Source organism: Choloepus didactylus, chromosome 10, assembly GCF_015220235.1.
Source record: "Choloepus didactylus isolate mChoDid1 chromosome 10, mChoDid1.pri, whole genome shotgun sequence".
Classification (NCBI taxonomy): Eukaryota; Metazoa; Chordata; class Mammalia; order Pilosa; family Megalonychidae; genus Choloepus; species Choloepus didactylus.
This window is the reverse complement of record NC_051316.1, coordinates 102,661,982-102,686,666: the sequence shown is the minus strand read 5'-3', so window position 1 is coordinate 102,686,666 and position 24,685 is coordinate 102,661,982. Positions and strand designations below refer to the sequence as shown.

General features: G+C 38.6%; 1 protein-coding gene across 10 annotated transcripts in view; it reads right to left on the bottom strand.

Moving 5' to 3' along the window:
- Window positions 1–24,685, bottom strand: part of CDK5RAP2 (CDK5 regulatory subunit associated protein 2) — a 218,220-nt gene that overhangs the window by 109,454 nt on the left and 84,081 nt on the right. For 9 of the 10 annotated variants that reach the window (XM_037850920.1, XM_037850926.1, XM_037850923.1 and 6 more), the window contains one exon: window positions 6,080–6,250. The exons of the other annotated variant lie outside the window; for it this stretch is intronic. In XM_037850920.1, coding sequence (XP_037706848.1) covers window positions 6,080–6,250 — 171 coding nt within the window. The remainder of the gene's footprint in view (window positions 1–6,079; window positions 6,251–24,685) is intronic. 10 annotated transcript variants of the gene reach the window in all.

Genomic DNA, 24,685 nt, shown 5'->3' with positions numbered 1-24,685 from the left:
CATGTAAATACTGTTCACAGCTCAACCATATAGTGTTCCTTGATTACTTTCTTTCATATTCAATTCTGCTTTTCTTGGAATTAGTAGCTGCTTTGTTAATTTGGTTACTTAGCTCATAAAACTAAATTATGTACTTAACATTAATTTATTTCTAAACTCTTCAAAAAGAACTTAAAAATTCCTCTTGGAGTCAAGCACATCAAGTAATGAATCAGGTCTGTTTTAGTTTCATGGAGAAATCCCACAAGAAACCCCCCCACAACCATTAGAATTTGGGCTCTCTAACCAGGCTGCTCAGCTGTCATCCTGGGACTTCCCTTCACCACACCCAAGGAATTCCTCGCTTTCCGGAACCCAGGTCTCTCTCTTTCTAGTTTCACTCCCTCATTTGTTCAGAATCATCCTCCAAGAGCTTCCCACAAAGGGTACACAGAAGGCAGAATTTTTTAGGCAATGAATGTCCGAACACGCCTTTATTCCACCTCACACTTGCTGACAGGTTGGCCAAGTAAAGAATGCTGGATTGGTAATCACTTTTCCTCAAAAATTTGAAAGCAATGCTCTTCTATCTTCTGGCTTTCAGTGCTGCCACTGAGAAGTTTAATGTCATTCGGAGACCAGATCCTGTGGATGTGACCTACAATTTTCTCTCTTGGATCCTCTATCCATGTGTTCTGAAATCTCATAATGATGTACCCTGGGACATAGGTCTTTCTTCAGTCCTTGTGCTACAAACAGAGCAGGCTCTTTCAATCTAGAAGTAGTTGACCTTTTATTGTGGAAAATTTTCTCCAATTACTTTGAAATTCTCCTTCTTTCCTTCTTTGCCTTTCCTATCTTTCTGGAACTTCTATTAGTCATCTATCGGGCCTCTTTTGTTTAATACTATTTCTCTAGAAGACTTAGTCAACTCTATCTCCCAACTTTTCTAATTCTGCTATTAAACTTTTTATATCTACAATCTTACTTTCAATTTCCAAAGGTCACTCTTCTTTTCCAAATGTCTTTTTAAAATCAGACCCTGATCTTTTTTCTTATGTAAAGATATTAACTATAGTGTTGGGTTTCTTTATTTTTTTAAAGTTGTCTGGTATTCTTCTCCATCCTACACTTTTTCTGTTCTGTCTATGTACCCTTGTTCTGTCTGTTTTTGCCTTTGTCTTTCCACCCAGAAACATTTCTCCAACGTATGATGATCTCAGGCCATCCACCTACATTTAAGAGTAAGGTACTCAGAAGTTCTGTGAACATGAAAAGGGCATGTCAGTGGCGGACCTCATTGTAAAATACCAGGTAGGGATTCAGTTGTTTGTTGGTGCTCCCCCAATGGTCAGCATTTTTAAGTCTCGCAGTTTCCCGCAGAGGAATATCCCTACCGGGTATGTGCATTTGCACTTCTTCCCCTGTTTTTATTAAAGCAACCCACTCCTGCTTTCAGGTGCACTTGGAAACCCCCAGTCCAGAGTCTCTCTAGTTTAAACTCTCCGGAAAGTAAACTGTCTATCTGCTGTTGCTATGGAGACAGAAGTTGCCTACCTGCTTAGAATTCCAGTCAAATCTCCTATGTTCAAAAGGTTACCAGGGAGGCGGGGCAAGATGGCGGCATAGAGAGAAGTGGAAGCTAAGTAGTACCCCCTGGAACAACTACAAAAAACCAGAAACAACTAGTAAATAATCCAGAATAACTGCGGGGGGCAAACGAGACCATCCACTCATCATACACCAACCTGAATTGGGAGGAATGCCCGAGAACACAGCATAAAATCTGTAAGTAAAACCTGCAGATCCAAGTCGTGAGACCCCCTCCCGCATAGCCAGAGCTGCAAAGCCTCATGGTGCCAGAGAGAAGCTCTCTCCCAGCAAGTGAATATAGCTCAGCTGAGCTCCAATTGGGGTTTTAAGTAGCGAGTGTGAACCGCTCACTACAGGTATGCATCCCCAAAAAACAGACAGAGGCTTTGGGTGACGACTGACCTTGGAGAGCCAGAGGGTCGCCTTGGACTGGGTCTGAAGGACTATCTGTTTCTTTTTTGGCTCAGTGGAGAAAGCCCCAGTCATATGCAGTTTCCAGGGCTGTGACTTGGGGAAGGGTGGAGACAGCACAAGCAGAGAGTGAGACCATTGAAATGCTAATGACCTCCACCTGGGGGCTCTGTCTTCTCTAGGAGGAAAGGGGTGGGGCCCTTTCCATTCAGAACCAGACCCCAGAGCCTGGGGGAACACAGCCATACCTCCTCACACCAGTCAAGAATTACAGGCTAACAGGCATCACCTGCTGGGCAGAAAAGCACAGTGACCTGAGGCATCAAAGGGTGGAGTCATTTTTTAAGACACACCTGCAGGGAAACCAGATACTGAATATTTCTTCCCTCTGGGACCTGAGCCTGTTCTGGTCTGGGAAAACCTGGTTTGGATAACCAAGGAAACCATGCCTAGACAACAGAAAATTACAACCTACACTAAGAAAAACAAAGTTATGGCCCAGTCAAAGGAACAAACGTACACTTCAACTGAGATACAGGAATTTAAACTAATGCTAAATCAAATCAAAAAGTTTAGAGAAGATATTGCAAAAGAGATAGAGGTTGTAAAGGAAACACTGGGCACATATACAGCAGAAATCAAAAGTTCAAAAAAACAACTAGTAGAATCTATGGAAATGAAAGGCACAACACAAGAGATGAAAGACACAATGGAAACATACAACAGCAGATCTCAAGAGGCAGAAGAAAACACTCATGAACTGGAGAACAAAACACCTGAAAGCCTACACGCAAAGGAGCAGATGGAGAAAAGAATGAAAAAATATGAGCAACGTCTCCGGGAACTCAAAGATGAAACAAAGGACAATAATGTACGTATCATTTGGTGTCCCAGAAGGAGAAGAGAAGGGAAAGGGGCAGAAGCAATAATAGAGGAAATAATTAATGAAAATTTCCCATCTCTTATGAAAGACATAAAATTACAGATCCAAGAAGCGCAGTGTACTCCAAACAGAAGAGATATGAATAGGCCTACGCCAAGACACTTAACAATCAGATTATCAAATGTCAAAGACAAAGAGAGAATCCTGAAAGCAGCAAGAGAAAAGTGATCCATTACATACAAAGGAAGCTTAATAAGACTATGTGCGGATCTCTCAGCAGAAACCATGGAGGCAAGAAGGAAGTGGTGTGATATATTTAAGATACTGAAAGAGAAAAACCGCCAACCAAGAATCCTATATCCAGCAAAGCTGTCCTTCAAATATGAGGGAGAGCTCAAAATATTTTCTGACAAACAGACAATGAGAGACTTTGTGAACAAGACACCTGCCCTACAGGAAATACTAAAGGGAGCACTACAGGGTGATAGAAGACAGGAGTGCGTGGTTTGGAACACAATTTTGGGAGATGGTAGCACAACAATGTAAGTACACTGAACAAAGATAACTATGAATATGGATGAAAGAGGAAAGTGGGGAGCATGTGAGACACCACAAGAAAGGAGGAAAGATAAAGACTGGGACTGTGTAACTTGGTGAAATCTAGAGTATTCAACAATTGTGATAAAATGTACAAATATGTTCTTTCACGAGGGAGAACAAGCAAATGTCAACCTTGTAAGGTGTTAAAAATGGGGAGGCATTGGGGGAGGGATGCAATCAGCATAAACTAGAGACTGTAACTAACAGAATAATTGTATCATGCTTCCTTTAATGTAACAAAGGTGACATAACAAGGTAAATGCAGATAAGAGGGGGGGATAGGGGAGGCATGTTAGACACTTGACATTGGTGGTATTGTCTGATTCTTTATTCTACTTTGATTTAAGGTTATTTTTCCTTTTGCTGCTTCCTAGCTGTCATTTTTTTTTCCTCTTTCTTTTGCCTCTCTACCTTCTTTGACTCTCCCTCCTGCCTTGTGGAAGAAATGTAGATGCTCTTATATAGATAGTGGTGAAGGTGGTGACCATAAATGTAAATGTATGACCATGCAGAGAACCATCGATTATTTACTTGGGATGGAATGTATGGTGAGTGAACAAAACCATCTTTAAAAAAAATGGGTTGATGACAAACCTCGAGGGCAATATACTGAGTGAAATAAGCCAGATACATAAGGACAATTATGACAGGGTCTCACTGATAGGAATTAATTATAATATGTAAACTCATAGACATGAAATATAAGGTACCAAGATATAGGACGAGGTTTAAGAATGGGGAGTGGTTGCTTAGTATGAGCAGAATGTTCAACTAGGATGAACTTAAATGTTTGGAAATGAACAGGGGTGTTGGTAGCAAGATGTGAGAATAACTAACAGCGCCGAATGGTGTGTGAATGAGGTGGAAAGGGGACGCTCAGAGTCATATATGTTACCAGAAGGAAAGTTGGAGGTCAAAAGATGGGAATGTATAAAACTGAATCCTATGGTGGGCAATGTCCATGATCAACTGTACAAATACTAGAAATCGCTTCCATGAACCAGAACAAATGTATGACAGTACAATTAGAAGTTAATAATAGAGGGGCATATAGGGAAGAACTATATACCTATTACAAACTATATACTACAGTTAGTAGTATTTCAACATTTTTTCATAAACAGTAACAAATGTACTATATCAATACTAGGAGTCAACAATTGAGGGGGGTTGGTTAGGGATAGAGGAGGATTAGAGTTTCCTTTTCTTTTTTTCTGTTTTCATCTTTCACTTTATTTCTTGTCTGGAGTAATGAAAAGTTTCTAAAAATTGAACAAAAATTAAGTGTGATGGATGCACAACTGTATGAGGGTACCCAGGGGCAAGTGATTGTACAATTTGGATCTTTGGATAATTGTATGGTATCTGAACAATCTCAATAAAAATGAAAAAAAAAAAGTTACCAAGTACCTCTGATTCCTACTGAGACTTTCTGGGGTTCTGGAGCTTAAATCAGCTTGCTTATCATTGGCTTTTCATTCAAAAGGCATTTAGCAGTCCAAAATTTTGTTGACAACACACATCTGCCCATTGTTCCACTCACATTCTCCTTGTCCTTGGGGATTTACATCTTTTTATTCCTTTATTGTCATTTTATTGAAGTTTCAGGAGGAAGCAGTGTTAAACACATGTTGGGGATTGAACCACATACTCCACCACAAAAGACATGTTCAAGTCTTAATCAGTATTCCTGTGAGTATGAACCCATTTGTAAATAGGACCTTTGAAGATATTATTAGCTAAGGTGTGGATTCATTTGTGAATAGATCTTCAAAGATCCTATTTAGACGAAACCAAATTGAAACAGGGTGGGCCTTAATCCAGATGGCTGAAGTCCTTAAAAGCAAAGAAAATTCAGACACAGAAATTAGTAGAAACAAGAAGTCAGAAGAGTGACAGAGTGAGAGCCATATGAGAGAGGCAAAGATGCAAGCCAAGGAACCCCAAGGATTAAGGCAAGATAGCACCAAAATGCTACAGATTCCAGGAGAAAGCATGGCCTGATGAGTCCTTGATTTTGGACTTCAAGCATCCAAAACGTGTGTTAAAAAAATTCCTGTTGTTATGTCAACCAGTATGTTGTATTTGTCATAGCAGACTCAACAAACTAAGCCAACACATATGTTCAACCCATCATGGTTATCTGCAAGTCTGTAATTCTGAGTTGAATCTCAAAGATTCACTGTATGATTAAAGAAGAAGGGTATTCCAAGACAAAAAGAAACAGAGAAATATTACAGAGGAATGAAAGGGCATGGAACAAATAAGGAACAGTGGTACTTGCAGTAGAAGAACCTTAGTGAAGCAGGCTGGGCACTGGATCAAAACAAGCCACGGCCAGAATCAGGGTTCTGCCATTTACTAGCCACATGATCCAGGATAAGTTCCTTCCCCGCTCTGAGCTTCCATTTCTCCCTGGTGGTTGATGCCCAAATGATATAAAGAAAGCTCTCCAGTGCTCTGAACACATAAGCAATGAAGATTATAATCATTTTGCTGGCCTTATTTTTATATAAATGTTCCTGCACAAGTTTGTTTTGTTTTGTTTTTGAAGAAAACACAGCCCAAACTAAATCAAAAGATTTAAATATAAAAGCAAACAAGTTATGGTACCTGAAGCAACAAGTCTTTTTGATTGGCACTTTCCATTAGATACTTGATCATCTGCTCTTGACTGTGCAATTTTTGATTACTTTCACTCAAAAGATTCTTGTAACAATTCTCCACAGCTTTCTCTCCTTCATTCACTTGATCGTGTAATTTCTCAACTTGATTTCTAAGGTCCTACCAGAGGAAAGGGAAAAAATGGAATTTACTTGACAAAAATTTCAAGGTGGCAGTCTCTCACCAGTTTGACCTGCCAAAATACTGCTATAAGAGAGTAAGCTAACGCCTGTATTTAACAAATGTGTACTTCCTTTTCATTTAAAGTTTAATGAAAACCAACTTTAAGAACAATCTGAAATTTGGAAAAAGCTTTAGGCACAGATATTTATCACAGCAGTATTTACAATACTGAAAAACCATCAAGATGGCAGCACAACACTGTGAACGTAATTAACAGTACTGAAATATGTATCTGAATGTGGTTAAAAGGGGAAATTTTAGGTTGCATATATGGTAACAGAAAATTTCAAAAAGAAAAAAAAAAATCCATGGAACTACACAGTGAACTCTAAGTTAAACCATGGACTACAGTTAATAGTAAAATTGTAAAAATGTGCTTTCATCATTTGTAACAAATGTTCCACACCAACGCCAGGTGTTAATATGGTGGTATATGGAAATCTTTTATTTTATGCATGATGTTCTGTAAACCCACAACTTCTCTAATAAAAAAAAAAATTTTTTTAAAGAAAAAAAAAATCAGGAAACTAAATATCCAACAGTATGGAAATAATTATAAAGAGAGTGTGATTAAAAAAAAAAAAAGCACAGTTGTATATGTAATATGATGCTGACTGTTCTCTAAATATTAATACAAAATGTTGTTAAGACTATGACAAATACATCAAAATAATAACAGTATAACTGAGTTGAGGAATTAAGGGTGATTTTCAGTTGATTTTTACTTTTTTATTTTTCTGAGCTTCCAAAATCTCTTAAGTTTGTGTTACTTGAATAAACAGGAAAAAAAAACTGTCTTAAATACATTTACAAAGAATTTACAGTAACATGGAAAATGCTCATATTATAACATTAGGTAAAAACAGAAAAACAGTACACAATGTGATCCTGAATACCTTAAATATGTACTATTCATAATAACAAAATACTGGAAACAACCTAAATGTCCACCAATAGAGGAATAAACTATGGAACATTCTCACAACTGAGTATTCTTAGGCTATAAAGGAAAAGAAACAAGGATTCTCTCTATAATATACTGCCCTAAAGTAATCTCCAGAAAACACTGTTAAGTAGGGAGAAATAAAATAGGAGAAAAGCATATGAAGCATACTTCCATTTATTAATCATAAAATAAATTAAATGATTGTATGTAAGGAGAAAGAAGGAACAAAATAGAAGGGACAGAAAAAAGAGATTCCAGAACTCATTTTACAGATGTGACTTCGGAATCATTTAAATGTTCAGATAATTATTTAAAATAAAATAATAAAATGAAATAAATTCAGTAAGTCAAATAAAATAAAAATCTGTTAAAACTGAAAGCAAAACCAAAGGAACAAATGAAGCTGTGCATTGAGTTGATAAGTTAACCGAACAGAAAGGAATTATCTCAAGAACTTTTAAGTAATCATAGGACTAGGCAACAGTCATAGTGAACCCTAATGTAAACCATGGACTAGTTAATAATCAGAAATATTAACATGAACTTATATATTTTCTGTTATTTCTTATCTTCCTCAATTGAAAAAGCCTCGAATCTATGTCCCACTAGTGTCCAAACTATAGTCTCTAAATACATTTCCCACCAAAAAGAGCAACAATTCTCAAAGTGTAGTCTCTGGAACAGCAGTATTCAGTATCACCTGGGAATTTGTTAAAAATGCCAATTCTTGGGCCCTACCTTAGACCTACCGAATCAGAAGCTCGGGCGGTAGAACCCATCAATCTGTGTTTTAAGAAAACCTTTATGTGATTCTGATGCACCCTAAAGTTGCTCTAGAGAAAGGGCTGATTCTAGACCTGGGGCAGAATGTACAATATGAGCTCAGACATCTTTTCATATCAGAAACGAAGGAAACTGTCAAAGACTACAGGGTTCATGTCCAAAGGACTCAGGAATCCATTTAAATAAGCTTTCCCACCATCCAAAAACAAGACAATTAGAATATCAACAAAGATAAAAATAATGAATGAAAATGCATCAAAAATGTTAAAAATCTATGAGTTCATAATAATACTTGGAAAAAAAAAAAAACTTTGGTCACTATGGGGGGCAGAATAATGCACATACACCCCTCCCCAAAGATATCCACATCCTAATTTCCAGAACCTGTGAATACATTAAGTTACAAGCAAAGGAGAATTAAAGTTATATATGAAATTAAGGTTGCTAATCAGCTGACCTTAAAAGAAGGAGATCATCCCAGACTATCTGGGTCAGCCAAAAATAATCACAAAGATCTTTAAAAATGGAAGAGGAAAGCCAGAGAAAGACTCAACTAACCGCTGCCGGCTTTGAAGATGGAGAAAGGGGAAAAGAGCCAAAGGAATGTGGGCAGCCTCTAGAAGCTGAAAATGACAAGGAAAAGATTCTCCCCTAGACCCTCCAAAATGAACACAGCACTGCAGACACCTAATGAAACCCATTTTGGACTTCTGGCCTCCAGAACAGTAAGATAATAAGTATGTGATGTTTTAAGCCACCAAGTTCATGACAACTTATTACAACGGCAATAGAAAACCAATACAGTTGCCTCTGGAGGGTTATAGGGAACTCTAATTTTGTCTTTCCTGTATGAACTGCATCTCAGGATAAACAAATAGGTGTTGAAAAACAAGTTCCTCTTTATAGAAGTATTCAGTTAATAAATGAGGAAAGAATGACGAAATTAGATTATCACCATCTTATGAACTCCTATAATAGATGTAGGCAATGGTAAGATCACACATAAAAGAAAGACTATCAAATATTAGGTACTTATTGTAGGGAGTAAAAATGACTACCTATGATGTAATCTTGCCAAAAAATTAATCCTGAATTTGATTACATATCTTATCTAGCTACCAATGTACTAAAAATAAAGTAAGCAGAGAAACAAATTAAATGATATTACAGAGATACAATCAGAAAAATAAAGAATGTGGAAAACTCTAAAGGTCAAACAACACAATTCACACAACAGATAAATTACAGGGGGGAGGAAAGGAAAGGGAATCTGTGGATTAAATGATACTTAAGAAAATTGGGAGAGGCTAGAATGAACTCTGTGGAACCAGTATGAATTTGTGATTTTTAATATGTACATAGAATTAGAGAGATATAGAAATATAGATGTGCATGTGGAATCGGTATAAATGCATGATTTTTAATATACACATAGAGTTGGATAGATACAGAAATAAAATAGATCTGTATCATGTTACATCTCCTAGTTCTGTTCACTGAGAAGGCCTAGAAGTAATGACAGCCCAGCAGCAATGAGCACACCTATCATTCAGATCTTGGTTTCTGTGCCGGTTTGAATGTATTATGTCCCCCAGAAAAAGCCATATTCTTTGATGCGGTCTTGTGGGGCAGACAGAATAGTGGGGATTAAGTTGGAATGTTTGGATTAGGTTGTTTGCATGGAGATGTGCCCCACCCAGATGTGGGAGGTGACTCTGGTGGGATACTCCCATGGAGGTGTGGCCCGACCCATTCGGGGTGGGCCTTGATCAGTGGAGCCATATAAATGAGCTGGCTCAAGGAGAGGAAATGGAGTGCAGCTGTGAGTGACATTTTGAAGAAGCGCAAGCTTGCTAGAGAGGAATGTCCTGGGAGAAAGCCATTTTGAAACCAGAACTTTGGAACAGACACCAGCCACGTGCCTTCCCAGCTAACAGAGGTTTTCCGGACACCATTTGCCATCCTCCAGTGAAGGTACCTGATTACTGATGTGTTACCTTGGACACTTTATGGCCTTAAGACTGTAACTGTATAGCCAAATAAACCCCCGTTTTATAAAAGCCTATCCATCTCTGGTGTTTTGCATTCTGCAGCATTAGCAAACTGGAACAGTTTCTAAATATCATTCTCTAAGAAAAGAAATCAAGGATCCTTGGAGAAATGGTTGATTTTAGAGCTGAGGCAAGGAAAAACACAAGATGAGCCAGGATATTGTATGATCTTGGAAAGTAAGGAAGTGCTCAAAAAATGATGGAGACATGTTGAAAGGATACAAGAATCAATTTGAAGGTGCTCCCAATGGTCAATTCTGGGACAATGTGAGCAATAAAATAAGGATAGTAATGGATTACAACCTACAGAATTAAAAACAAAAAGTCCATGAATCCATACTGATATAAACAAATAACTGAATAAATAAATAAATGCAGGAGAAGGGGCACCTCTTTCTAATACTACAATCCCAATTAACAAGTTTAAAAAAATGATGGAAACAAAAAATCATCATTAGGCAAATGCCACAGTAATGACTTTTGCAGATAAGAATTATCAATGATGCTAAAATTCTGGGTGAAAGTATGATGAGACACAGAAAATTTACATAGTCTCAAGGTATTTCCTACAAAATACTTATTAATTACAAGAATTTATTACAAGAGAAAAATAATTACTTTGTATTGGAGAAATCTTGAGGACTGCACCTTAACCAAGTGATCAACATTAATATCACCCGTAATAAAACACACTGACATCATGTACCTCCAGATATTATGCACCGAAAGGAACACATCACCTCTGTGCTATTCTTGCCAAAAATGTATATAACCTTAATCCAATCATAAGAGAAACATCAGACAAACTAAAATTGAGAAAAATTTCACAAAACAACTGACCAGTACTCTTCAAAAGAGTCAAGGACTGTTACTGCAAAGGAGAGGCTGGGCCTGCTTATAATTTTGCCTAAGTGTCTCCTCCTGAACGCCTCTTTGTTGCTCAGATGTGGCCCTCTCTCTCTAGCTAAGCCAACTTGGCAGATGAAATCACTGCCCTCCCCCCTATGTTGAATCTAACACCCAGGGGTGTAAATACCCCTGGCAACATGGAATATGACTCCTGGGATGAATCTGGACCCGGCATCATGAGATGGAGAGCATCTTCTTGACCAAAGGAGGGATGTGAAATGAAATGAAATAAGTTCAATGGCTGAGAGATTCCAAAAGGAGCCGAGAGGTCACTCTGGTGGGCACTCTTACACACAATATAGATAACCCTTTTTAGGTTCTAATGAATTGGAATAGCTAGCAGTAAATACATGAAACCATCAAACTACAACCCAGAACCCTTGAATGTTGAAGACGACTATATAAAAATGTAGTTTATAAGGGGTGACAATGTGATCAGGAAAGCCATGTGTATCACACTCCCCTTCATCCAGTGTATGGATGGATGAGTAGAAAAACAGGGGCAAAAAAAAAAAAAAAAAAAGCACCCAGTGTTCTTTTTTACTTTAATTGTTCTTTTTCACTTCAATTTTTATTCTTATTACTTTTGTGTATGTGGTAATGAAAATGTTCAAAAATTAATTTGGGTGATGGACGCACAACTATATGGTGGTACTGTGAACAACTGATTGTATGCTTTGTATGACTGCATGGCATGTGAAGATATCTCAAAAAAATTGAATTATTTAAAAAATAAAAGATTAAAAAAAAGAGTCAAGGTCATGAAAGACAAAGACTGAGCAACTCTCCTAAGATTGGACAAGATTAAGGAGACATAACAATTAAATGCAATGTGGCTCCTGGATTAGATACCGGAGCAGAAAAGGAGCATTAATGGGAAAAATGACAAAACTCAAATAAGGTCTACAGATTAGTTAACAGAATTGTATGGATGTCAATTTCTTAGTTCCAATAATTGTATTATGGTTATGTAAAATGTTAACTTAAGGGGAAGATGGGTGAAGGATATATATGAACATCTGCACTACTTTTGAAACTTATTTGTTTAAAATTATTTCAAAATAATTTAAAAAAAAAAACAGATTTACGATATATCAACCAATGCAATGTGTAGTCCTGGTCTGGATCATGATAGGAAAACTGTTCAAAGTAATATTTTTTAATGAGACTATCAAGATAATCTAAACATTAATTGAATATTTGGTAATATTAAGAGATTATTAATCTTTTAGACATGAAAACAGTATTTTTAAAAACATACTAAAATATTGATGAAATATGTCTGGAAATTGTTTAACTTCAGTGAGAAAGAGAGGGAGTCATGGAGATAAAACAAGTTGGCTATGAGTTTGTGACTAGTGAAGCTAAGTGATAAGTACATAGGGATTCAATGTACTATTCTCTCCTTTTGTGACTATTTGAAATTCTCTACAAGCAGTTTTTTTTAAAGGCACCGATAAAACACTTGAAAAAAATAACAAAACACGTGACTATGGATGATTTTTAAATTATGTCCTTTTTCTATTTTTTTAAATTTTCCTACTAAATATAGACTACATTTAAAATGAGGGGAGTAAAGCAATATTTTTTAAAAAGTAGGAAACCACCTTAAAAATTAAATGTTAATTTTTTCTTGGGCAAACAGATGATGAGATTGCCCTAAACCTTTAATCCAAAACAAGTGGACCAAGAAACTATCATCAATTGTAAATGTCAATAAAATAGAAATTCAATTCTGGAGGGGGAAAGACGAATTTCTTATTACACAAATAATACTAAGGCAACAGTAACAGAATTCTGAAAGAATAAAAATAATCTTCCATAATACAGTAATACCAGCAAACTAAACCATTTTAATTTGTAAATGTTCCTTTCTGTACTTGTTTATTGGCAGCCATAATTGTTATACCATTTTTACTTCGGTTTGGACTTTTTCCCACTTAAGTTTATTTACTCCATTATAACACAGCCTACAAAGAGCATACACCAATTAAATAGTGATGACTACAAAAAGAACAATAACAAAACAAAAAATCAAGTTTAAGAGTATGAAGTCAAGAAAATAGTTATTTTTTTCAAAAGTACAGAGATGAGAAAGTCTACATAGCTGCTATAACTGAGCTTCCAATTTCGTTCTCCTTAGCTTCACAATCTACATAAAGGCACAACATGGTCATTACTTAGTGCTGAGTGAAAGACAGCATGTAATCTTCATATTTATCAATTTGAATGAATATATCATAATTACTTAACTATTCCCCCACTGTCTCCAACTATTTGCTCTTACAGACAATACAGCAAAGATTAGCTCTTTTTATCCTAACTTTGAATTTGTTTTTTTAGGTTAAATCTCCAGGAGTGGAATTACTAGGTCAAAGGGCATGCATATTTTGAGGATTCTTTCTACATACTAATTTGCTTCCAAAAAGACAGTGGATAAAATACCACTATCAAAGTATAAGTTTTTTTGTTTCACCACATCTTAAGCAACACTGGTTATTTTCTTAAATGTTTATTAATTTAGTTGGTATGAAATGGATCTTCACAAGTGTTTGAATTTGCACTTCTTTGATTGCCAACCACGTTTCTATATATTTGACTACTGCATGGATTTCCCCTTGTGCAAACTGTCTTTGCTGGCCATGAATGAAAATATTTTCAAGGACACATCTAATGAAAAGTAGATCCCTCAAGAATCACACAAGGTATGCATTCACAAACATATACACAGACTCATCCCTCACCCTAGCCCTATTAGAAAATCTACCAAGGCAAAGTAAGTCTATCTTGCTAATACTATTAGAGGAGAGGTTTATTATGTAGACTCACCTTTCAAACATACTTCATCATTTTCTTGTCATCCTAATTGTGTTTTGCTGATGGTGTTACCAATCAGAATGAGTACACACACCAGTGCCTGAGGAGGGACTGTGGCTGAGAAGTGGGTGTCTACTGATAATAAAAGCTACTGTGTGTCAAGTGCCTACTATTGTTCTAAACACTGTGCTGGGCACTTTCATATTAACCCATTTAATCTTCATAACCTACAGTGGCCGAAGAGGTCCTACACCACCTGGACCTCTACTACCTTGCTGATCTTCTCCTACTGCTCACCTCACTTGTTCTGCTCTGACAACCTTGGCCCCCCTGCTATTTCTGTATACTCCTGGCTCAAGGCTTTTATGCTTGCTGCTCTCTCTTCCTGGAAAGCTCTTCCTCCAAATATCCTTGGGGCTGGCTGCTCACTTCTTTAAGTCCGTGCTCAAATGTACCATCTCAGTCAGGTCTTCTGTGACCACCTTCATCTAAACTAGCCGCCACTAGCCCTACTCTCCATATTCCTTCCCTTCATTATTTTTCTCCATAGCTGATAGCAGCTTCTAATAAAGCATATAAATTCATGTATGTATTTTGCTTACAGTCTCCCCCATCAGAATACAGGCTCCACAAGGGCAGGGATTTTTGTGTATTTTGTTTACTGCTGTATCTTCAACACCTAGAGCGGCAGCTGGTGCAAAGTAGATATCGTGGCATCTTAAAGACAGCTACACATTCTGTCCTTCCTCCAATTGAGAGGTGTGGAGTCTGTGTCTCTTCCTCTTGAATCTGTGAAGCACTATGACTGCAATGACCAACAGAATATAGCAGAAGTGACACTGTGCCAGTTTCTGGGCCCAGGCCTTAAGACACATGCAGCTTCCAACTCCTGTCTCTTGAATACTCTCTCTGGGAGTCCTGAGCACCATGTAAGGATAAACCAAACAAACAGCAGGTGCTCCAGCTGAGAATCCCAGTTGAGTTTGGCCTCTTGCCAGCCCCAATATCGCCCAGACATCCAGGTGAACCATCATGGACCTGACAAGCCGGCCTATCCACCAGCTGAAGCCACGAGTAACCTACACCACATAGAAAAGAAACTCACTCAGCTGAGCCCTGCTGAAATCTTGAACCACAAAATCATAAGATATAATAAAATGATTATTGTTTTAAAACAGCAAGTTTTGGAATAATTTGTTATATAGCAACAGATAACCAGAACAGCACTCAATATTTATTATCGTAGATAATATTATTGGATGGTTGACTAACTGAATGAATAAATGAAGTAGATGGGACTGTTCCTATTTAAGAATAAGAAGCAGGTTCAAACAGGTATAGTAATTTACCCAAGATCACAGTCAATAAGAGAGAGCACCTGCCTGATTCCAGGTCTGTCTAATCCCAAAGCCTCTCAGTTCATCTCCACACCACAGCAAGGATTTAGACCTTTGTATCACCCATTAAAGCCATGATCCCAATTAACAGTCCCCTGACACTCACTTTTAGAAGCTACCCGCTGAAAACTCCTGAGAGGAATAAGACTATAAAATCTTCCGTTAAACCACTTAGGTACATCTTTAAATTTGCAATAAATCTGAATGTGATCCTAGAAAGATCACACATTGCTTATCTTTTAATTTGAAAATGTTTATATAACATGCTAAATAAAGAATGTGCACTGTTCATGTGCATAGTAATTACAGGTCAACTTACATCACTTCCCAAATTCAGTTCACTACTTTATACAAAAGCCCTTCAGACCCATATTTGATGACTGGTTCAAGTTCTAGTCTATGTGTGCATATTCAGCAATCATTTATTCCCTTCTCTTTTTCACTTGCTTTTAAAATTTTAATTCAGCTACCTAAATTAAGAGCTGCTTTCCTGTTTTAACAGATAAAGGCTACTAAAGTTGTGCCACATTTCTCCCACACACCCCTACCAACCCACCAGAGTTGAAAATATAAAAATATAACAATGACCCAATCAGAATTCAACAAAGGACATGCAATTTAATCATTCCTCAAAATTAGAAGTTCTTAACCTGAAGTCCATTGAGCAGGTCCCTGGAATTCTATGCACATTTGTACATACGCAGATTTTTCTGGGTAGAGGGTTTAGAGCAACATCAGAGTCTCAGAGGAGGTTGGGACACCAAAGAATATGAACCACTTGTCTTATAAGCATCAGTAATGGAACCTACCATTTAATGAGCATCAACTATACACTAAGCCTGCACCTGGGCATTTTTTACATAAAGCATCTCTAATCCTAATGTCTGCCTACAAGGTAAGTATCATGAGTCCTATTTTTATAGAAAGGAAACTAAGGTTAACAGAGGTTGAGAGCTAACTAACAAGTAAAATTCTAGCGCTAAAATTCTAACCCAAGTCTGTGCAACCCCAAAGTCTACCTTCTTTCCACCCAACTATACTACTGTTAAGATGAACAAAAGTATAAAATCACTCTGTGGCATGAGTTTCCACTGGTCAACAATTCTAATACCCCAAGACAATTTTATAGTTTCAAAAAGGACTTGGCCTTCCAGCTAATGAATGGGGCAGGACTCAAGGATCTTGGACCTCATATGAATAACAGTCAGGGAAGGAGAGAAGGCTTAAAGGAAAATGAACACTGGAAGGGCTGGGGTGCGCCGAGGTGGCCTTGAGGAGGAACAGCTGCCATGACAACACAAAGACAGCCAAACGACCAATATACTCAGCACCTACGATGATATAATAAATGTTTGGGGGAGGCATAGAGATGGCATTTCTCACCTAAGCAAAACAATCAGAACTGAAAATTGATAATGTGGGTGTTTTCCTCAAACCTCTCTCAATACTCCTGGACTGTGAAGACAGGCAGACCCAGGCCTGAATCCTAGCTCTGCTGCTAACCAGCTGTGTGACCACAGATAGGTTACTTAAATTTAAGTGTTTCCTTCACAGTAAATAGAAATAATAATACATCCTAGGGCCCTTTGAGGGTTAAATGAGAGAATGCACGATGGGTGGCCAGCAGAGAAGGTGGTGCACAGCAGGTGCACGGGAAATGATAATGTCTTACCTCACTCTTTCCTTACACACTTCCCCAAGTTATCCTTACTCCCTGGTTTCCTCGTCGGATGACAACATCCCCATCAACCTAGCCACAAGGTTCAGCTCCCCCCCATCCCTCTCACACACACCTTGTCATCCAACAGGTTACCCAAGCCTCAGGGTACAGTATATTCACAATACAGAGTAAATGAGAGATGAAAAGTAAGTTTTGGGTACTTTTACATAACCAAGAAGGCCTAAATCCTGCCCTGCCAATCCACTCCTACCACCTTCATAGAGTTCTCAAAGGAGCTGTACATAAGAAACAAGAGCAAAATGGGAATCAAACTACAACTCTGTTACAACCCCAGAGCCAAAGCACAGCGTTCTGATAAGCTGAGTTTGGGGGATGGGACAGGGAAAGGGAAGTCTGGGTGGGTATGCAATTTAAGGGTGAGGCCTCCTACTCTCTTTCTGACTGCTCCAGTCCCAACCATAATCCTGGGATCAACACCTCAGACAACTTACAGAAGAAAGAGAATGATAAGACGACAGCAAGAGAGAGGCCCCAAGGGAGCCTCTGAGTCCTCTTACTCAAGCAGAGACATGAAGTGGAAAAAGAAGATTTGAGGAAATCAGAAAGTCAACCTGTCCAACAAGAGCCAGACCTGTCTAGTTCTGAAGCAGGAAAGAATCTGGAACTTGGATTCCTGTCTTTAAGGTACAGCAATCACATTAACAAGAGTGACCCAATAAATATCCCGAACTCTGATTTATCAGATGCATAACTTCACCTCCCTTTCAGAGGTATTAGAAAGGAAGAAGAGGAGAAGCGGAAGTTTGGGGGGAAAAAGTATACTCCCTCCCGCCGGCCATAATCAGGTCCCTCCTCTCCTCTATCCCCACTGCCATTGCCTTCAGAACTTAGCTCTCATCTGGTCAACTGCAGCAGCTTCCTGTCTCTGGGTTCAATTTCACCAAACCACATGCACACACCTTTGATCATGACATCTCTGTTCAGAATCCTTCACTGACTCCCAATTAACTGCAGAATGAAGCACATTTTAACTAGCAGGCCATTCAATATTCCCAACAGTGGATCTGGCTTACCTTTCAGACGTATCTCCAAGAAGTCCCCGTCACCCAACCACTTCATTAACACACTTTCTAGGCTCTCTGCCTGTAACCACCCAAGCCATGCCAGTTGGAACAAATAAAAAACAATTTCCGCCAATTCTGCCAGAGACAAAATGCTTATCTTTCAAGGCCAACCCAACAACCATTTCTTCACAAAGCTCTCCCTGATTATTCTGGCCTTCAGCAATCTTCCTCACAAAATACCACTCAGCACTTTATTCTATAAACCCCTATAGCATTTAGAAGAGCACTAGGCACTTCACATCCAACATCTCATTGAACTCTTACAACAAGATGAAGCAAATACTATGATCATACCCATTTTACGGATCAGGAAAATGAGACTAAAAGAACTCAAGCAGGAGCTAAGATTGCGGCATAGAGAGGTGTGGAATTTAGTTAGTCCCGTGGAGCAACTTATAAACAACCAGGAACAACTAGCAAATAATCTGGAACAACTGCTGGGAGACAACTGTGACTGCCCACACATCGAACACCAACCTGGACTGGCTGTAATGGCTGAGATCGCAGCATAAAATCTGTAAGTAAAAACTGTGGACCCGCACCAGGAGCTCCCTCCCCACATGGCAGGTTAAGCTGCAGGACCTCACTGGAGAAAGCAGCCGTCTCAGAGTTAAGTGAATATAGTTCAGCCCAGGTCCAACTGGGTTTTTAATTAGCAAATGCGGACTGCTCAATATAAGCTACAAACATAGACAAACCCCTAACAAGCAGCAAAGTACCCTGAAGTCGCTCCCATGGGAGAGGAGGTGGGGCTGATGGGGAAAAAAAAAAGATAATTTAAAAAAAAAAAAAAAAGGAAAAATACAGAGACTTTTAGAAACCGAACGTAGAGAGCCAGAAAATACCTGTGACCCAGGAAAGGGAGCCGAGAAGACAGGGTGCTCTATCTGACTGATGGGCAAAACTGAGGAGCCATGGACTGGCTATGAAAGGGGGCTTTCTTTCCCTTTTTCTCTCTCTCAACCTGAGTGGCTCAGTGGAGAGAGCCTCAGCCATTTTCAGTTCACAGCACACTGACCCAGACAGGACTGGAATTAACAGAGTCAGAGAGACAAAGAAGTAATTCAAATGCAGAGGATAACTCCATAGGGGGAGTATCTTCCCTAAGAGGAAGGAGGTGGGGCCAGGCTCAAGGGCCTGCCCTCCCCTTAGGGGGAAAACAGTCAAAACAGAAACAACTTAAGTTAAGAATTAAAGGGGCCATACCTCTCTACACCAGTCTGGAGCAACAGACTGACAGGCACCACCTGCTGGGCAGGTTAGGAAAAGCAAAGCGGCTAGTCACAATACAGTAAAGTCTGTCAATCTTCTAAGACACACCCTCAGGGAAACCTGACTCTGAATATAGCCCCACTCTGAGACCTAAACCCGTTCTGGTCTGGGAAAATGTGACTGGGGTAACCAAAGAAACCAGATGCCTAGACAACAGAAAACTAAAATTTATACTAGGAAAAATGAAGATATTGCCCAGTCAAAGGAACAAACTTACACCTCAATTAAGAAAGAGCTGAGATATTGTCTCACTTTAATGAAACAATCAATTGAAGATTTTCAAATAATTATGCTAAATAAAATCAAAAACCAAATCAACGAGTTCAGGGAAGATATGGCAAAAGAGATGAAGGATATAAAGAAAACACTGGGCAAACATAAGGTAGACATCAGAAGTTTGAAAAAACGACTGGTAGAATCTATGGAAATGAACCGCACAACACAAGAAATAAAAAACACAATGGAGACATATAACAGCAGAGTTCAAGAGGCAGAAGAAAACATTCAGGAACCGGAGAACAAGACACCGGAAATCCTACACACTAAAGAACAGATAGGGAAAAGAATGGAAAAATATGAGCAACATCTCAGAGAACTGAATGACAACATGAAGCACATGAACGTATGTGTCACTGGTGTCCCAGAAGGAGAAGGGAAAAGGGGCAGAAGCTATAATAAAGGAAATAATCAATGAAAATTTCCCATCTCTTATGAAAGACATAAAATTACAGATCCAAGAAGCACAGCACACCCCAGACAGAATAGATGTGAACAGACCTACGCCAAGACACTTAATAATCAGATTACCAAATGTCAAAGACAAAGAGAGAATCCTGGAGGCAGCAAGAGAAAAGTGATCCATCACATACAAAGGAAGCTTAATAAGGCTATGTACAGATTCTCAGTAGAAACCATGGAGGCAAGAAGGAAGTGGTAAGACATATTTAAGATACTGAAAGAGAAAAATCGCCAACCAAGAATCCTATATCAGGCAAACCTGTCCTTCAAATATGAGGGAGAGTTTAAAATATTCTCTGACAAGCAGACTCTGAGAGAGTTTCTGAACAAGACATCTGCTCTAAAGGAAATACTAAAGGGAGCACTACAGACAGATAAGAAAAGACAGTAATAAGAGATGTGGAACACAAATTTGGGTGATGGTAACACAACAATGTAAGTATACTGAACAAAGATGACTGTGAGTATGGTTGAAAAGAGGAAGGTTAGGAGCATGTGGGACACCAGAAGGAAAAAGGAAAGTTAAAGCCTGGGACTGTACAACTCAGTGAAATCTAGAGTGTGCAACAATTGTGATAAAATGTATAAATATGTTTTTACATGAGGGAAAATGAATGTCAACCTTGCAAGGTGTTAAAAATAGGGGTGGTACTGGGGAAAAAAAAAGCAATCAATGCAAATTAAAGACCATAGTTAACAGAAACATTGTATTATGCTTCCTTTACTATAACAAAGGCAATATACCAAAGCTAAATGCCTATAAGAGGGGTATATAAGGGAGGGGTATGGGACCCCTTGGCACTGGTGATGTTGTCTGACTCTTTTATTCTACTTTAGTTTAATTCTATCTTTCCCTTTGTTGCTTTTTAGCTGTCATTTTTTTTTCTTTCCTTTTTTCTTTTGTCTCTCTACCTGCTTTGACTCTTCCTCCTTCTTTGTAGGAAAATTGGAGATGTCCTTATATAGATAGTGGTGATGGCGCTTGTGCCGGTTTGAATGTATTGTGTCCCCCAAATGCCATTATCTTTGTGGTCCTGTGAAGAGACGTTTTGGTGATGGTTGGATTTGCTTGGAATGTGCCCCACTCAGCTGTGGGTAATGATTCTGATGCGATGTTCCCATGGAGGCATGGCCCCACCCATTCGGGGTGGGCCTTGATCGGTGGAGCTACATAAATGAGCTGACTCAGGGAGAGGGAACTAACTGAGTGCAGCTGGGAGTGATGTTTTAAAGAGGAGCAAGCTTGTTAGAGAGGAGCGTCCTGGGAGAAAGCCGTTTTGAGGCCAGAGCTTTGGAGCAGACGCCAGCTGCCTTCCCAGCTAACAGAGGTTTTCCGGATGCCATTGGCCATTCTCCGGTGAAGGTGCCCGATTGCTGAGGTGTTACCTTGGACGCTTTGTGGCCTTAAGACTGTAACTGTGTAGCGAAATAAACCCCCGTTTTATAAAAGCCTATTCATCTCTGGTGTTTTGCATTCTGCAGCATTAGCAAACTAGGACAGTGCTGAATGCATAAATATGTGATTATACAGGGAACCACTGATTGTTTACTTAGGATGGAATGTCTGGTGGGTAAACAAAACCATCTTAAAACAAAATAAAAAAAAAAAACGGGTTGATGAAGAAACCTTGAAGGCATTATTTTGAGTGAAATAAGTCAGACACAAAAGGACAAATATTGTGTGGTCTCATTGATATGAACTAATTATAATACATAAACTCATAGACATGAAATATAAGTTACCAAGATATAGAATGAAGCTAAAGAATAGGGAGCTGTTGCTTAATATGAACAGAATGTTTAACTCGGTTGAACTTAAGTGTTTGGAAATGGACAGAGGTGACTGTAGCACGTTATTGTGAGAATAACTAACAGTGCTGAATGGTGTGTCAATGTGGTGGAAAGGGGAAGCTCAGAGTCACGTATGTCACCAGAAGGAAAGGTGGAGGTTAAAATATGAGAATGTATATAACAGTGAATCTTGTGGTGGACAATGTGTGTGATTAACTGTAAAAATATTAGAAATCTCTTTCAAGAACTAGAACAAATATATGGCATTATAAATAGAAGTTAATAATAAAGGGATATATAGGGAAAAAATATACCTATTGAAAACTGTATACTACAGTTAGCAGTATTTTAACATTCTTTCATCGACAGTAACAAACGTACTATACCAATACTACAAGTCAATAATGGAGTGGGGGTGGTTAGGGGTACGGGAGGATTTGAGTTTTCTTTTTTGTTTTTATTTCTTTTCCGGAATAATGGATGTACAGCTACATGATGGCACCATGGGCAATTGATTGCGCACTTTGGATGATTGTATGGTATGTGAACAATCTCAATAAAATTGAATTAAAAAAAAAAAAAAAAAAAGAACTCAAGCAACTTAACCAAACTAACCCAGGTAAAAAAAATGGTAGAATTAAGATTTAAATCCAGGTCTATCTGTGTTCTTTTCATTACACTGGTGGTTTTTCAAATTGAGCCCAAAAGCCATCTCCTTATTATCTAACTACATGTTCCTGGGCCTTCTTCAAGAAAGTGACTCAGTAGGCTTGGGGTAGAGCATGGAAATTTGTATTTGATCCTAATAAAAGAAGCCACTACCTTAAGGAATTTATAGAGTCCTATTGGGTACATCTATTTTATTTGCTACTGAACAAAGGGTTATAAGGCAAAAATAAAATAAAATTTAAAAGTCTGAAAACTCCTATCCTATACCAGACCCCCACCTTGCTTTAAAGTGAGTGCTGCCACAGAAAGATTTTATATGACAACATCAACTGAATGCCCTTAATTTCCTACACTAATGGGCAATTTTCCTTTAAGATTCACAGGGGCACTCTGGACCAATGCTGAGCTGAGTGTTGCCTTTGCATACACATCAGGGCTCTCTTGGTTACAGCAGACTGATGAATTAAAAAAAAAAAAAAACAAAAGGATTCTTCAAAAACTAAGATAGCCCTAAAATCTTAGAATTACATTGGAAATGAAAAGCCAGGCCCTCACACTTCCTTCTCCAGCCAACTAGTTTGTTTTTATCTCTGGCCAGATGGAGAAAGAGAGGGTTCTCATCCATCAAATTTTCACCTTATCAGGTTTCACTGTGAGAAAGCTTGTCAACTTGCTCAGTGGTTACCTTTAAAACATACAAAGGAAACTTCTCCAAAATCTTAATGAGGCATAGAAACTCTATGATGTAAGGAAAACTGCCAGAATTAGTATGAGATTGTGGTGTTTAATCCATGTTCTGTGGAGCCTCACTTCTCCTGGGAGCCAGACCCCCTACCTCACTTCACACTGATTTGCTACACTTTTGTAGAAGTTCTGAGCAAGGGGCTCAATGCATCTTTTACCACAAAGCCTGGGAAGAATGGACAAAAGAATTGGAAATCAAATATAGCAGGGCTCATAGGAGCAACTGAGTCATTTAACAACGGCTGGGTACCAGGCAAGGCACCTCACTTCTACAAACCTATTTTTTCACCTGAATGATACAATGGGAAGATACCTGCCCACCCTCCAGCACCACTCACAGTTCCCCTACATGGCAAGCTCATTCATGCCCCTATGCCTTTGCACAGGCCCTCTCTACCAGGAATGTATTTCTCCAGGGCAAACATCTACTTATTCTTCAAGTCTCAACTCTAATCCACCTTCTCTAAGAAGCACTCCCTCCCTCCTGATCTAACCTTTTAGCACAGTTCCATTCTCTGTGCTCCCAATGCATTTTGTCCAACCCTCTATCAGCACTTAATATGCAATATTTTAATTAGTTCTTTGTGTTTCTATTCTATTTCTCCACTAGATTCCTTTAGTCTGTGTCTGATTTGATTCAGTCCTGTACCTCCAGGGCCCAGGAAAGAGTACGGCATAGAAATTATAAAATAAGAATCTGAGATAAGGGAAAGCCTCCCTGTTTGCACTCCAAAGAGCATATAGCAATTCCACATGAAAATTAACGGGAAAGGTCTTTTAAAACAACATTCACAGCAGCCTCATCCACGAACCACTGAGATACTCCAGAGTCTCTCCATCTCAAAGGTTTCTGACTCCCTTCCTAGAAGGATCAATCAGCTAGAAAGGAGCAGACAAGCACTTTCTTCAGGAGAGGTTAGTGTTGATCAAGGAAGAAATTTACAGCTTTGTAGACTTGAGTGGTAAAAGGGCAGACCATATTTATTAGTTAACATTGTCTGTTAGATTCTAGCAGACAGTGGTTTGTCATTCAAAGTCCTGAGCCAACACCTGCTACACAATTAAAAGCAGGAAAAGAGGAAGGAAGAAAAGGAATCTAGCATACAAGCATCACTTCTGTGTTCCAGGAACTACATTTTCTCACACTTTAAATCTTTGTATTCATTTATTTAATCTTAACTAAAACAGAAATAATCAATCCCACTTTAGGGGAAAAGACAATAGTTTAGAGAGGCTAAGCAACTGGCTTAAAGGTTAAGCCCTTGGTGATGCTGAAATTCCAACCCAAAATCTAGCACTGTTTTCCACCACTCCACAATGCATTCTAAAATTGCTAAGTTTATAGTGCCCAAGGCTGCAGCATCATTAAAATAACTACCATTCATTGATCATTTATGCTATACCCTATCTTGTATAATCTTTACAACTAATCCGTTTTTCTGATATGAAA